At 38.2% G+C, this 17,159-nt stretch overlaps 1 protein-coding gene across 5 annotated transcripts in view; it reads left to right on the forward strand.

The window, feature by feature from the left end:
* The first annotated feature begins 1,191 nt into the window (after positions 1-1,191).
* The window catches only part of ngly1 (N-glycanase 1), a 59,900-nt gene continuing 43,932 nt past the window's right edge, over positions 1,192-17,159 (forward strand). For 2 of the 5 annotated variants that reach the window (XM_028461156.1, XM_028461157.1), the window contains exon 1: positions 2,502-2,725. In XM_028461156.1, the coding sequence (XP_028316957.1) occupies positions 2,625-2,725 (101 nt within the window). In that variant the 5' untranslated portion in view covers positions 2,502-2,624. Of the gene's footprint in view, positions 1,404-2,501; positions 2,726-12,527; positions 13,016-13,348; positions 13,402-17,159 lie in introns of those variants that run through there. The other 3 variants (XM_028461158.1, XM_028461160.1, XM_028461161.1) reach the window with 3 other exon arrangements.

The following is a 17,159-nucleotide window of genomic DNA, read 5'->3' on the forward strand; positions in this document are numbered from 1 at the left end:
TACTCTTAAAAATGTCTAAACCCAGTGAAAGTGTTCTGTGGCCTTGCACGCTAAGTGCTGGTGGGGAAAGAAAAGGGTTGGAGGGTTTTGAGGTAAATCATTTTCCTATGATAAAATACAAATCAAAAATCAGAGGGACGTTGGCCCTCTCCCTTCCCTTTTTTATATAAGAATACATTTGGATTCTTAAAACTATATGATAAATATCATTGGAAAATCACTTATCTGATCATTTTGGATGTCTCCGTTTTCCTCTCTATTGTGCCCGCCTGCTTTTGTGCCCTCCAGCCTCCTCAACCTCCTCCTCCTCAGCCATAAAGATCAAAGCCAGGGTCAACTGTACACTCCTTTTGGAAATTTGAAGGTTTTTCCTCCCCACTTTAAAAGGTTGGTGGGATAAAAACAGTGATGGGCAAAAAGATTGTACGGTCCTAAAGAAAACAATCAGTCAAAAAGAATTAAAAGAATCTATTACAAGCCGAGCTCATACCTTTGACTAAACAGGTACTTTAATAGCCCTTTACACATCCAGATAGTATGGGAATTTACCCATCACTAAAAGAAATGCATAAAACCAGTTAAACAAGTTTGAACGATGCAAATCCATTGGGAAATATCTACAGCATTTAGAATGTGATGGCAAAGGATTTTCCAGTGACATTATAGGCCCCTCCCACTGATCACAGAATGTTTTGTCTTCATCAGCAACCTGCTCCCATCTTATAAGGTTCACCCAACACTATTTTGAAGTCAACACAACATATCGTTTTTCTGCTAGAGCTGTACCGTCGGACGCAGTGACGTGGCGTCAAGGTAGGCAAGGTAGGCAGTGCCTAGCCAAGGGTGAATTGATATTTTCATTATTTGTTTTAATTATAATATAGATATGAATTACTTATTTTTCCATTTCCAATAGCCTACAGTACCTATAAGTTTGAAAGTGTTCGCATTTTGTGCATTTCATAGCCCAAATTACTAAACAGCGCTATTTCCTGGAACAGCTGCACAGTCTTTTTTTTTTTTCACTCCGCTGTAAGGCAGAGGGAGGCCACGCCCCCTCCCAAAGGCACGTTGCTCCTCTGCCTCAGTTCTCATTGGTATTTTTACGTGTTTGCGCATGCGCAGTCAGGTCCCTAAGATGACAACCATTTACGGCCAAAGGCAGCTCTCTACACTGCCTTTGGAAGTAACCGCTATGCTAAATGCTATACGTAAGTTCACAGTACATTAGTGAATAGATGCCACGTGACCGCTGCTGCTGCTACGTTCTCTAGCTCGTGGGCGGGATAACATTACAGGCAGGATGACAGCGCCAGATATGACAGAGAAACTTTTCTTGAGGAAAACCGACAGCTTTTAAAAGACGGCAGACCAACACATGAGCTACCAGAGCTTCAGCAAAGGTAAGGTCAGAAAATGTTTCATACTTTCTACAGTGAATGGAACAAAAGGAAGGATTGGCTTTGTGGATGCACCTCACTGAGGCTGTTCTGAGTTGTTGTTGTAACCATTTTCTCTGTGTTTCTAACACAAACAACGGATGCGCTGCCATGTCATGAGAGATCTTGTTGGGAGAGTATGGAGGCTATGTTAAATAATTGTTCATGTTTCTTTAATGGTGTTTATGATGTTGATTTTGTTAGATGGCTAAGTGCTTGTTCATGTGGATCTCGTTGGATTTTTTCTTTCTTATTATGGATTTTATATTTTGATAAGCACATTGAGATGACTTTGTTGGAAATTGCTTTATACAAATAAAATTGATTTGAATTGAATTAACACTTGCCAGCAGAAACATATGAAATTGTCATTGGTGGTCTCGATTTGCAACGTGCCTACCCAACCCTGGTGGTCACTGGTTGTACATCACTAAAAGCGGCACCCTCTGAGAACGCAAGGCATGATGGGTAATTTAGACATTGAGTCTTGTTTGTGGATGGACAGTCAACATGTGTACCAAATATGAAGCAGTCCAGGTTGAACTTTGCATTTGACAGTTATATCAAAACGCCATTAACCCAAGCTGGCCAACTTCCTGTTTGGTTTTGGGCAGGGTCATCATTTTTTGCTCATCTTGGGGTCAAGAATATACATGTCAATTTGATGCGAATCCATTGAAAAATAGCTAAGATACAGCATTTAGATCTGGGTATCATTGAATAATCTGTGAACCAAAATAAAATAACGTTTTTTCTTCCCCTCCTTTTCAAACAAAAAACAAGAAAACCGTTTCACCGTTTTAATAATAATTAAAAAAAACAAAACAAAAAAAAAACATAAAACAAACCAATATGGTCTGGGTATCATAGCTTAATACCTACCTGTTTTTTTTTTAATCCGTTTTTGGTTTTTAAATTTTTTTAACAAACTTCGTATGGTCGGTTTAAAAAATAATAATAAAATATATATATATATTTTCTTTACAGTCTATGGTCGGTTTACGTCTAAATATCACCACGTCCCAGCAGCTCTAACGTGATATTGCGAGTGAAGGAAGTGACGTAGTCTACGCGCATGTGCTGAATGGATCTGAAAGGATTAGGTACAGCTTCTTCCTTACACGGTTAGCAGTAGCTGCTACAAGTCTGTTTGACGAATGTTTTGATTACACGAGGACATTGGAAATGGCTTTGTCGCCGGCCGTCACCACGCTGTGTGAGAATACAAATGAAGCCTTCTTGGACGTCGCCAAATTATTACTTACGTACGCGGACAATATTTTAAGGTAAGTCTGTGAAGCTGTAGGTGCGACAAACATATCTGGAAATGGTGTTCTCGAGAGATGACATTTTAGCTGCGGTAGCCCTAGCTTTCGCAAATGGGTTTATTTACTTTAATCCTTGATAAATACTATTAAGACTTAGGTGGAGAAAGGAGGACGAACTCCAGATCATAATGTGAATGTTTCTGTTAAAAGTTCAGCAGTAAAGTTAACAACTGTGATTTCTGCTTGGGGAAGTTTTTATTTTGTCATGCAAAAGTCCCGCGAGTTGTTTACCTATTGAAAAAGACCGAAAGAAAACACACCCAACTTTCAATAAGCCTTTTCACACTCTGGAACTGCGCATGCAGGGATATAAACGTCAACAAGCTCGTCCACTCTGTTGTTGTTTCCAGTTTAACCGCGTTTTTTTAAAAAAATCTTATTCCAGAGATCGGTAGTGTTTTAATAGTGTTCGTATTATTAATATTAAACATATTAGGACTCGAGGAGGTGTCCAGCGTTTTCGGCCGATCCGAGCACTTTTAAAAATCGATGGAAGCAGCTCAGCCAGAGGTATTGAAGCAAGGCAGTAAACTCGCTTCCACCCTGGGCTTTTCCACCAAGAGCATGGGCTTTTCGTTCGTAGGTATAGTTGGAGCTCGAGCTAGTCCTGTTTAGCTGAAGAACCGGTTTGGTTTTCCTCCGCAGCAGCGGTAAGTTGGAGCCACGTCCTTGCGTCACCTCAATACGTCAGTACGTCACTGATTACGTAGCAGTTTACCCATGACCGCTTGTCCCATAATGAATCCCATATTTTGACTGTTGACATCGTATGAATACTATCCTATCCTATGTAAATATTCAGCTGAAACCTCCATCCGTCTTCATCGGAGTCACAGGAATCTGCGACATTTGTGAACACAGGTAATTATCAAAGACGTTTTATTGCTTAACAATGACTGTTAGTGTTAGCCATTGCTAAGCTGCTTAGCTTCAACTACACTTGCATAAGTACAGCAGATAAAGACAATAAGTTGATTTTGATTTGTTTGTTTATCATTATAGGTGCTCTTAATGCTGACTGTGCACGTCCGTGATCGCACTGCTGCGACTCAATAAGACCAGAATCAGCGCAAGTTTGTGTCAAACTAACGTGTCCTGATGTCATTCCATCCATCTATATTTGGACAGAGGACCTACTGTGTGTGTGACTGAAGGGATGCTGTATTTAAATGTTTGTGTCTTCATCATGCTGTTTAACTTGTTATTAATGATCAATGACACCTTATTTATCCACATTTGTTTTATATCTATTGCTGCTGTTTGATTTGTTTCAATATATTTTGATTTGAGGAAATCTCAATTGCAATCTATTTAAATGTCCTACTCATTAGGTGAATATTGTATGAACTTTTCAATTCTAAAAATGTATCAAAATAAAAAAAAAATACAAACCTAATAGTGTGTGCTACAGCAGGTTATGTTTCTGTCTTACAAAAAGTGGATGTAAAGAGTAATTAAATTATCTGAATAAAAAAAATACATGTGTGCTTACAAGTAGGCAACAAACAATGAACAAAGTCCTTGTAGAATACAAAATAGGTAACTTTATTTACATAAAGTAAAAATGGATATATAAACCAACTCAATATACATTAACATTGACTTAAAAAAATATTGTGGGTTTTGTATTAGAAAGAGGCAGATTCTGGCCCTATCTGCTCCAGAACAACACCAGTCCAACCAGTGCTGTGGAGTTCATCATGAGCTGGAGGTTATGGACCATGGACGTAGTCTTGGTCCTGGTCCATGAACCGTGTCCTGACTGTTCCATGGAAGAAAATCTGCATTAACATCCTCCTTTTTTCCTGCATAGAAGCATTAAAAATATTTGAATTTATTATTTATTTCAGCAGTCTCCACAATAAGAAAATACAAAAACAAACAATTGTGTAATCCTTAAGCCAAAGTGTAGGTTGAAGCAAAGCGTATACAAACCTACCCTATCACAATAAAACTAAACAAGGCTCTCTAGATAATATCACACATAATACAAATATTTAGCTTGTATTACTATTTTAACAATATATAATTTACATAAGTGTTATATACAGTTCATACATTCACAGCAAACATATATACATACGTACATACACATGAATGTATATATGACATGTTCTTGGTAAAATTGTTATTCTTCTTATATTTACTAACAATATATGATTTAAAAAGCTTTTTAAACTGGTTTATGTTTTATTTCATCACTTACGCTGTTCCATAATTTAACCCCTGGTATTGTTATATTCATCCTTTTGACTGTTGTTCTAGCATTTTTCATATTGAAATGTAGTTCTCTTAAATTATATTCCCCTTCTCTCTCTAAAAAAAAAAACCTTTTCTGCAACACTTTTGGAAGTAAACCTTTACTTGCTTTATAAATCATTTGGACAGTTTTGAGTTTGATGAGATCTGGAGTTTTAAATCTGGTGTTTTTAACAATAATCCATGTGTGTGTTCTTTGTATCCTGTGTTATCAGTCTGATGGATCTTTTTTTTTTGCATTATGAATAACGGTTAGATGTTCTTAATGTATGTATTTCTCCAAACTTCTAGATAGTAACTCAGATATGATAAAACAAGTGTATGATAAATAGTGTGCAATGCTTTTTGATTAAGAATGAGCCTTGTTTTGTCCAGGAATAGAAAATATTAGTTCTTAATAATAGTTTCATTTATTCATAAACAAATATAAATTCAAGTAAATGGTGTATAATGATATTTCAGGATGGACCAACGGATAATATTGATCATGTTGATGTTTGCATAGAATGAATGAATGAATCTAACTGAATTTGTTCTGAGATGAAGACGAGCTGAGCTACAGATGAACCTTTAAATCCAACTCTGAAATGAGCAGAAACGTTGTTACCACATAGTTCAGTAATATTATTACATGATCATTGTGTAACAATAAGATAAGTTCTGAATATAGGTCAATGATATATTACTGCTGCTTTCAGGAATATTAAAGTATTGTTATGGTTTCCTAGCTAACACGCGGCTAACTGGTTAGCCTGCACCATGTTAGACGTAACGTTCATAATATTGATAAGAGAATATTGTAGCAAGCTAATATTGGTAGTAGTTTAACAACAGGGTGAAATAAAACTTACCATTATTAACAGTTCCACAGGACAAGCTCCTCCATGGCTGTAGTTCTGTTTGGTCCGTGGGGCTCCGTCCACTTCCCCTGAACCTCTTCAGACACCCACAGTACTAGGAAACAATGTTCTACTCCTCTGACCACTGCTCTGTTTTCTTTGACTCACTTTGGACTCAATTTTAAATGTTTTTTGTCGGATTTGCGCTAACGTGACCAGCCGCTCGCCAGCTTAAAAAAATGGCTGCTTTTCATTTTTGGAGGACCGTTGATAATCCCGCCTACCACCCGCCCACGTCAGAGCTGAGCTGTAGCCCAGAAGCTATGTGGGGCCAGCCTAGCTCTGGTTTTTGGCTCCGAGAGCTGGAGCTATGTTGGTGGAAACAGAATAGCTCAGAGCCAAAACACGCGCTAGCTCCAAGTTAGCTCCAGCTCCTGCCCGGTGGAAAATTCCATAAAGGAGGGTAAACAAACTCTGAGTCTATCCATAAACTCTGGGTCAACATACCCCGCGATTGGAAACTGTGGGTATCTGATTCCATTACAGATGGTATAAAGTGAGTCAATCAACCCTGATTATTTAAACCTTGGGTTACTTACTGTAAGTGCACATACGGTGATAAAAAGCCATCATCAATGGATCACAGATTACCCGATTTTTAATGTAATGTTGTCGCCAGAGTCATCTCAACGTCCAAAAATATGTCATAAGAAAAGAATAGAGTGGGACGTGAACTCACAACACATCGGTTCCAAGAGCATTGTCTTATTTCACTAAACCACCAGAACTTCAAAAATCAGCTGATTCATAGATCAAACTGTATTACAGTATTAAACAGTCAAGCCTCAAAAGTGGATTTATTTAAATTGTCATCTCCTCCTTTACATTCTCCAACAGTTTGTATCCAGGGAACTTTACTACAGACGTCAGATGTTTTAATTCAGATCAACCTCTCACTGACTTTCACTTAATGCTCTGCCTCCACAATGTTATAAGAAAACTACTGTTTGCACAGAAAAAAACGTAAAGCAACACAACGTTAGTAATGATGTGAGCACGTCTGTGGTGTGTGATGTTACTAATGTGTTTCAGAGAAAAGTGTCAAGATTCATTAAAGTGTTCAGAAACGGTGTTCAGGTGGGAGGAGCCAGGTAGAAATCCAGGGTTTCTTCATTAAAAACTGCTGGCGACCAGGTTTATCGCGCGGGTGGCATGGGATGCTGGCGGGGGCCATTGGGGTTGGTGTCGGGATGCGCTGGGTGCTCGGCTGCTTGGGGCTTCCTCGGATGTGTGTGGGGGGCGGTGGCTGCCTCTCGGCCTGGGATCTTGGGGGCGTCTGGGGGGCTGCTCGGCCATGGAAGGGTGGCCTGGGGCTCCCTGGCCCCCACTCTTTCTGCTGGCCTGGCTGCATCTGCGGGCCTGGGGCAGTTCCTGGGTTTGCGGTAGCGGTTTTTGCACATATACTGGTCTACGATGCAAGCTATCTGGCTTGATTACACAACACAATAAGCACAATATGTTCTACAACTTCACATCTCAACTAAGTTGATCAGAACTTAATTAATAAACATGATCAGATTCAGTAAACCATTGATCCCTGAGAGGAAATCAGAGGGGTATTCCATAAAGCAGGTTATGTTCAAACTCATTAGAGTATCCCATTCCTAAACGCTAAGTATATTTTTCTTTGAGTATTAGGGATGTAACGATTCACTCAACTCCCGATACGATTCGATTCACGATACTGGGTTCACGATACGATTCTCTCACGATTTATTTTACAAAATGGGACTGAAGACAAACTTTTTTTTTTGGGAAAAAAACTAGAAAATACTGTACTATTTTCCTTTTATTTTTCATTGTCAAAAGATGATGATAAACTATTCAAAACAATAAATCTTGAATGAAATAAATAAAGGAATAATACAAATGAAAATGAAGCCTATTCATTTAAATTCTGGTTCTATAATAAACAATGCAAAACTGCATATTAGTTATTTTTCTTTTAAAAGTGCAACTGAAAATGTATTTTGTGCCTTAACAATTGGACTTAAAAAAAAAAAACTGATTGCACTGATTTACGTCATATTTGTTTGGACCAGCAGAGGGCGCTGGTAACACAGTGGTCGGTTGGCATGCAGATATCTTGCAGTGAAGAAGAGAAGCTATGCTAGCAGAAAGAGCTAATAGAAAAACGTGACTTTTACAGATATTCAAGTAATATTACAGATATTCTTTCGGTGCTTAATGGGTAAGGAATCATTTATTAACATATTTAAGAGTAGAAGGCGGCCAGAAAGAAAGTATTAGCAGACTCCGCCCGCGGCCTACACTTGTGGATAGCGCCCTCTGCTGGTTAAAAAAAGTACTGCGATTCAATTTTCAGAAAATCGATATCAACCGTGATACCTATGAATCAATTTTTAACTGCCTTACGATTAATCGTTACATCCCTACTGAGTATGTTACCATGGCATCATTGTCCGTGAACTAAACCTGCTTGCTGGCAGGTTTTATCGAAGAAACCCTGGGTTTCTTCCTGGATCCGCCCACCTAAACACTTAAATGAACCTGAACCTTGACACTTTTCTCTGAAACACTTTAGTAGCATCACACACCACAGACATGCTGACATCATTACTAATGTTGTGTTGCTTTACGTTTTTTTTTTTTTTTTCCTGTGCAAACGGTAGTTTTCTCTATAACTTTGTGGATGCAGAGCATTTAGGGAAAGTCACTGAGAGCTTGAACTGCATTAAAATCTCTACTGACGGCTGTAGTAAAGTTCCCTGAATACAAACCTGTGGATCTATAGCTCATGTACCTTTGAAGTTATGATGGCGCAGTGAATTATGACACCGCTTTTATGACATTTTTTGGATGTTGAGATGACTCTGGCGACAATATTGCATTAAAATTGCATAAATTCTGTGATTTCAAGCGGCAGTCACTGTCTTTATAGCCAGTGTAACGGGAGGACTCTCTATGCAGCCATCCTATGCACCTGCCACGTCTCCTCAGACACATTTTATTCATATTATTCACCGCTCGTCACATCACTGAAGCGATAAAGTGATGAAGGGACCAAAAAGCGCGACTAATCATGGGTGATTTAAGCCACTATAGCAGGGGTGGGTAAACTTTTTGGCTCAGGGGCCACATGGACTTTTAAAAATTGACAGAAGGGCCGGGCCAGCACCCGATACATACAGTACATACTGTACATCCTTCTTCTTCTTGTCTAAAGTTCAAATTTATAAAACTTCATAACAAATCAACCATATGCGTTACAGATTTGCAACTTTCACCCAAATTTAGCCTCAATTCTAAAGAAACATTTGTACATTTAAGGAGAGACAGGCCTGTTAGTAGAGCAGTGCTTCTCAAAGTGTGTGGTAGAGAATGGAGACATGACAGGTTGAAATTTTCAATTTCATGCCAATCTTCTTCAAAACCCTTTCTTCATCGACAATAAAGATCATTACTAGGCAAATTTAGAAGCCTAAAATGTATCAGAAATTAAAAGAGCATTCAATTAAGACGGCATTAGATATGCGACTGGGATCAAAATGTAACGTGGAACTAAAATGCAAACATAATGATTTACGTTGGCATGTGAAGTGGAGCGGGACCAGAAACAAACTTTAATTAGCTGATTTAAAACATTCATTTACTTTTTTGTTTTCTTAAGCTTTTTGGCACATATTGTAAACGAAGTGTTGTTGTTTCCTGAATATTTGGACTGCTCTTTTACATTTGTTTATTTATGCAGGTAAATAATTTCATTTAGTTTTTAAGTTTTGATTTATTTATGAAATATACTTGCATTATGAAACATGATGATACTTGTTCCCTGTTAGTTCATTTCATACTTGTACTGAATTTCTTTCTTTTTTTTTGGTTTTCTACTGTGCTTTTTACATTTGTTTTTTTTTTTTTAATTCAAATAATGAGTTTAATTTATCTTCCCTGTTGGTTCAACACATTATAACGTGTTATTTGTCAGGATTATTTGGGGGGCAATGGGCACAGGTGGGTCTTGAAAGTTCACATAACACACACACACACTATATATAAAAAATAAAAAAAAAACTCTCACCCTCCGCGGGCGGTCTCTTTTTTTCCTCCAAGCTCGGGTCCTCTACCAGAGGCCTGGGAGCTTGAGGGTTCTGCGCAGTATCTTTGCTGTTCCTAGAACTGCACTTTTCTGGACCGAGATGTCTGATGTATTTCCTGGGATCTGCTGGAGCCACTCCTCCAGTTTGGGGGTCACTGCCCCGAGTGCCCCAATGACCACGGGCACCACTGATGCTTTCACCCTCCAGGTTTTCTCCAACTCTTCTCTGAGCCCCTGGTATTTCTCTAGTTTCTCATGTTCCTGTTTCCTGATGTTGAAGTCGCTTGGTATTGCTATGTCGACCACAACGGCTTTCCTCTGCTCTTTATCCACCACCACAATGTCTGGTTGGTTCGCCATTACCATTCTGTCCGTCTGTATCTGGAAGTCCCCCAGGATCTTGGCTCGGTCATTCTCTACCACCTTTGGAGGTGTTTCCCACTTTAGCCCATACTCTGCACAGATGTTTCTGTACACTATACCAGTCACTTGGTTATGGCACTCCATGTAAGCTTTCCCTGCCAGCATCTTACACCCTGCATTTATGTGCTGGATTGTCTCATTGGCCTCTTTGCACAGTCTACACCTGGGGTCTTGTCTGGTGTGATAGATCTGGGCCTCTATTGCTCTGGTGCTCAAGGCCTGCTCCTATGCAGCCATGATGAGTGCCTCTGTGCTGTCCTTTAGTCTGGCTCTGTCTAGCCATTGGTAGGATTTCTTGATATCCGCCACTTCAGTTATGTTTCGGTGGTACATCCCGTGTAGGGGCTTGTCCTCCCATGACGGAACCTCCAGCACCTCATCTTCTGTTCCCCATTGTCTAATCAGATACCCTGCAGGAATAATAAGCATTGATGCAGATGTGTATCACTGTGTCAGTGTCGCGGTTTTGCACTTCCACCAGGTGCATTCACGCGACACCACGTAATCCCGCAATAAAATATCAACAAACAGCTTACTTTGATTATCCGTTGTGGAAGAACTGCTTGTCTGGCCAGACATCCAAATTTCCGCTTCAAACATGAGTAAGTTCTTCTACCGCTTCTTTTTCTTCTTTGTGGGTGCGTTATGGTGGCCACCAATCTAACTCTGCTTTCTTCCTCATCTTACATTTTCTGTCCATACCGAGTAGGTTACCAGGCATCACAGGACTAAGTCAAAGGAATGCAGTCATAATTATGATATTGTATTGTGTATTGTGGCTGGGAGGCTGCAAAAGGGCGGGCGTAAGCAGAGAATGGGAGAACATTTGGTTCCAACAGGTGTTGAGGAGATGAATCACTTAGGAAGACGGTTAATTTTGTGTTTTAATTATTATTGTTTTTGGCTTCGGGCCGTAGTTTGCCCACCTATGCACTATAGTCACTGAAGGTGTGTTCAGTGTGAACATTCGGGAAGTAACGATATCACGATTCATATCGATTTTCTGAAAATTGAATCGCAGTACTTTTTTTTTAAACAGCAGAGGGCGCTATATATTTATTCTTTGTCCATATGCTGAGGTGTGGGCGGAATCTGCTACTTCTTTCTTTCTGGCCGCCTTCTACTCTTAAATATGTTCATAAATGATTCCTTACCCCTTTAGCACCGAAAGAATATCTGTAATACTACGTGAATATCTGTAAAAGTCACGTTTTTCTATTAGCTCTGTCTGCTAGCATAGCATCTCTTCTTCACTGCACAGAATAGCTGCATGCCAACTGACCACTGCTGGTCAAAACAAATATCTGACGTAAATACTGTATAATAGACTGTTTTTTTTTTTTTTTTTTTTTTTTTTAAAAAGTCCAATTGTTAAGGCACAAAATACATTTTCAGTTGCACTTTTAAAAAGAAAAATAACTATTATGCAGTTTTGCATTGTTTACTATAGAACCAGAATTTAAATTAATAGGCTTCTTCTTCATTTGTATTATTCCTTTATTTATTTATATCATTCAAGATTTATTTTAGTTAAATTGTTTTGAATAGTTTATCAAGGGATTATTTTGACAATGAAAATAAAAGGAAAATAGTACAGTTTTTTCCCCCCAAAAAATAAAGTTTGTAAAATAAATCTAAAGAGAATCGTATCGTGAACCCAGTATCGTATCGGGAGTTGAGTGAATCGTTACATCCCTAGTGAACATAAATTTAGAACAGCCTCCTATTCCTCAAATGCCAGTTTATTTCACCCATCTGGGTATATTGACCCAGAGTTTATGGATAGACTCAGAGTTTGTTAACCCTCCTTTATGGAATAGCCCTCAGGTGACATTAATGCTCATACATCTTTATATGACGTATAAATAATTAAAAAGGAGCAATCAGAATAATCCATGACACTACAACTTATATCTATCTTTTATTTTTGTTTACTTTACTTTTGACATACATTTTTGTATAATTATGAGTTTTTTTATTTATTATTATTAGGGGGGCCAAGTCTGCGGGGCCAGGGAACCGCGTATGTAAGCATACGCGGTTCCTAGGACCAGCGGTGCTAGGAACCCTATTGCAATCATAAGGGTTATTATTATTATTATTATGATGTTTCCCCCGGTAAAAGTGGTACTGCAGGCTAAACTTGTGCAAGGTAGGGCGATGCCCTTTGGAGGTTGGGTCCAGACCCTCCTGGACGCAAAAACTCACATATGTCAGCAGGTGGCGCTATAACCAAGGTGTAACCCATGTTACTTGACCTACTTTTATTCTGAAAACATTCCGCCGCACTACGGGGTTGCCGCCTACAAAATGAGGTCATAGCTGTTGTAACTTCCGGGCGATCGGCTACCCGGGAGCAAGCACGCTAAACTCCTCTGGTAAACTGGCACAAAAGTACCAAAATGAAACAACGGATGGATGCTGAATAAGCAATCTTTGAGTCGGATTCAACGGTGAGTGTATCGGTCCGTTCAGTTTTTAGAGTATGATCATTGGAGGAAGAGATCGCTGATTTTCTTGTTTGTTTGTAGCAGAGGTGCTAAGCGCTATTTGGAAACCCGGTCACAATCCGGAACTCTTCACAATTCTTCTGATCGAAGTTACATCAAGGTACTTAAGCCGAAGTATAGTTTGGAATCCAGGGAGCAATTGAATGTATGATAAAATGCTGTTATGTATTCATTACACTAATTTTGCCCTGGTTGTAATCAAATTTGTATGTTTTTTAAACCAACTTTGGTTTTGAATGGGCCCAGTTGTGAAAATGAATTATATTGTACAACTTGAATTATGGATGGTGACCAATATGAACATTGCAATGTATTTATGAATCTATTTTTGTTTATTGTAAGTGCGCTTAAATTGAATTGATTGTTGAAACATGTATTTATCATGCACTAATGAATTACAAGATTCCTAATTGTTTGTCTTGACCTTCTTTAGGTCAGGTTTTTTTTGTCTATAAAAAACCCCTACATGACCCGACTCAGCAGATGGTGAGCTACCCCTTTTCAACCACGCTGTGGTAGGAATCAACCCTTTTGTTTTTTTCTGCTGGATCTTGGGACTCCTATTTTAAGAAAAAAACCCCAACGGAAACGAAATCATGAACTAAACTTTGGACTCTTATAAATTGAAGAGCCACAACTCATCACATGAACTGAGTTGTTTTGTTTTTTTTCCTTCTCTTTTGTTCTCATTGTGCAAATGTCTAATATATATATTTATTATTGAATATCTACATATATATATATTTGTGTATAACTTTAGAATTTCTAATATATACTTGTTTGCAAACACTTCTGATTTTGCCTGGTTTATTTACACACAAACTCTAGCTGAGATGAATCTTTCTGTTTGGTGATAATACTTATTGTTTAGCCTATCACAGTCAGTCCCTTAACTAGCCTAAAGCAGCATTACAAAGGTCAACGCGTTTTGGCCTATAACTCCCACACCGTATGTCGCACATTTAAAACTTCGTATCAGATTCCTTGAATAGCACTGGTTAGGCCCTGCCCATTTCCGCCTAAACTTTTGTCAGAGCAAAATCGCAAAAACTTGGAAAACCTACTTTTTCGAACTCCTCTTTGGGGTTTTGTCCAATCAGCGTGAAACTTGGCACGTAGAGTCTTCAGTTGGACTTGAACTAAAGTTATCAAAATATTTTTGTTTAGGTAAATTATGCGCAAATTATTAACGAGTAAATTTTTCTAGCTAGCTATAAAAATGCATAACTGTTGCATATATCGGTCAAAATAAATGCTAACACCAAATCTGAGATCCTTGGTTGGCATGTGACTGTAAGGGTATAAACAAAATTTGAATAATTTACGCCACTAGGGGGCGCTGCACAATGTATATCTCATAAATGGCAAAACCGATTTTTACCAAATTTGGTGGGTAGAACCTTGGGTCGCTCCTGGGGCCGTATCTCGAAGTTATTTGCGATTGGTCAAAGTGGGTGTGGCTTATTACAACATAACATAAATAAGCAAACCTTTATATCAGCTGAAGTATTATGTTAAGGGCTGTGAAATTTACAGGGTACATATATAAGAGTACACAGATCACCCATACCAAAATGTTCGCCACTAGGTGGCGCTTTAATGGGTGCAAATACATTCACAGCAAATGGCACGTTGGCCTGTGTCCTGACGCTCGCCACAAGCCGTCATCCTTTGTGAGGAACTTCCATGTGCTCCGTGAAACGTGGGTGCCGAGTTGCACAGGAAGGCTTGGCCTCCTTTCATAACTGCTTGCAGTTCTAGTTTATTTTGTTTCCTCACAGGAGTTAAAAACTAATATTTTCTTTAAGAAAAAAAAAAAAATATTTCTCAAAAAAACAGAATTTAAAAAATTAAAGTGGAAAAAACGGAATTTGGAAAAAAATAAAACGGAATTTGGAAAAAAATAAAATGGATTTTATAGCGCCCTATTCATATACCCATTTATGTTTTAATTTAGGCTTTATTATTTTATTATCGGCGCCAGCCTACCATAGCCACATCACGTAACTAGCCAATTATCATGATGACACAGGCCTATATAGACACAAAAACACATACATAAGCTTACCTTAAAGAAATTATATCCATCCAAGCTTTTGTAAGTCCTCATCTTCTCCATTGTGTGGATGCCAGGGCTGTTAATGAGCTATTCGTAAATAGCAGGCCATTGGAAATCTGACCATGTTGTCGGGTTGTTTTTCCATGCACCTTGAGGTGCTTGATATGGACACGATTCCAAACTAAACAGATGTAACTTCCCTCTATATCGGTGCTTGGCCTTTGGCTCTAATCTGCTCAAATATTCATATAACAAGGCCAGTTTAGGTCACGTGATAAATACTAGAAATTATTGGGATACATTTTTTTGTCAATATTGCCCATCCCTAATTTACATACAATAACACCAATAGAGTGACCCACATGCACAGATATATTCCACAAAATATCAGCTCATGAACTCTTTGAGTCAGCAGTTATTGTAGTATTTTTAAATGTGTCTAGTGTTGATGTATTCACATTTATTTGTTGTTTGTAAAGAACCAGTTTACACTATGTTGTGTATATATATATATATATTGCTTTTATTAATACCAGAGACAGCAGTGGATCTATTTACATAATTCACGTATCAAATATAAAGTTAATCCATGTTCTTCTGCAGAAAAATTATTGATTTAACAGAGGATGCTTGTGTTTGTTCCCTCTCTGATCTGCTCTGAGGACAGTGCACTGCGCTTTCACCTGAAGCGCAACACTTTTTTTTTTTTTGCAGCGCAGCACACACTTACACAGAGCTGTTGTTGGACATAGAATCATGGTTAGGCATTAAATAAATTATATTGATATTTAATCCTTATCACCTATTAAAGTGCATTGAATTTTATTTTATTTTTTTTACGCTATTGAAACTGATACCATTGCTGGTCGACCAATGAAAGTCTTGGTCGACCACGACGGCATCCACCAATTAGTCGACTAAACGACCAAAGTTGGCAGCCCTATATCTGTGAAAGGTTATTATATATTTTAGAAATTGATCCTTTTTTAGGTGGGTTGTTCAGTAATACGTTGTTCATAAGACAAACTTTAGGTTGTTTGGGAAAAGAGGGAAATGTTGTCTTGGGAAAATTTCATATTTGTAAGTATTTAAAAAAGTCTTTGTTATCAATATTAAATTTATGTTTTAATTGTTCAAATGTTGACAATAATTTATCAATGAAAAGGTCTATAATTGCGTGCAATTCTTTAAGGTCCCATTGTTGAAATGTTTGACCTGAAAACAGCTCATGTGCTTGATTACGAGTTATTGTTGTGAGGACTGAACATTGATTCCACTGAAAGTGTCGTCTGAACTGAGACCAGATTTTTAGTGAATGAGAGACAACAGGATTCTGACTCTTAAATTTAGAAAGATCAGAGGTAGAGTATATCAATGATCTCAATGTATTAGAGGAGAAAGCTTGATTTTATATCTGTTCCCAATCAGGTTTGAGAGATCCATTCCAAAATGACATACATCGAATATTGCAGGACCAATAATAAAGCCAGAAGTTGGGCAATCCCATTCTTCCTATGGGTTTGGGTCTTTGTGAAAAGGATTTTTAAATTCTTGGTATATTTTTATTCCAAATAAAGGATGTAATTAAAGAGTTTATTTTGGTTATAAAAAATTTCTTATTAATCAAAATTGGAACACACTGAAATAAAAATAAATATTTTGGCAGGACATTCATTTTGATGATATTATTTCAGCCAGAGAGAGAGATCGGGAGATTAAACCACTTCTCGATCTGTTGATCCGTTTGTTTGTATAGGTTCACAAAGTTTTTGCTGAAGAGGCCAGAGATTTCCGGCATGATATTTATTCCGAGATGTTTGAAACAGTCTGAAACAGTGAAGGGAAAAGGGATGAGCATGTGTACTTTAACTTTTGCTTTTGAGCTGATCGGAAACAGTATGCATTTTGACAGATTAATTTGATATCCCAATACTTGAAGCTATTTTTTAAATTTTTGCTTTAGGGACACCTCAACATTGGATTCCTTCTATAAACTACAAAAACAACACTGAGACTGGGCTTTTGATGGCAGAAGTATTATTTTGCTATCTAGGTCAGAGCTTAATGGTTTTCTTACTGTTTTTTGGCCTTTATCCAAGTCTCTCCCTTCGTCAGACTGCACACACGCAACTTCGTCCGGTACTCCTTCACACTCTCCTAGCAACCCCAGTTATAAAATATAATT

The sequence above is a fragment of the Gouania willdenowi genome, chromosome 11 (genome assembly GCF_900634775.1).
Source record: "Gouania willdenowi chromosome 11, fGouWil2.1, whole genome shotgun sequence".
Classification (NCBI taxonomy): Eukaryota; Metazoa; Chordata; class Actinopteri; order Blenniiformes; family Gobiesocidae; genus Gouania; species Gouania willdenowi.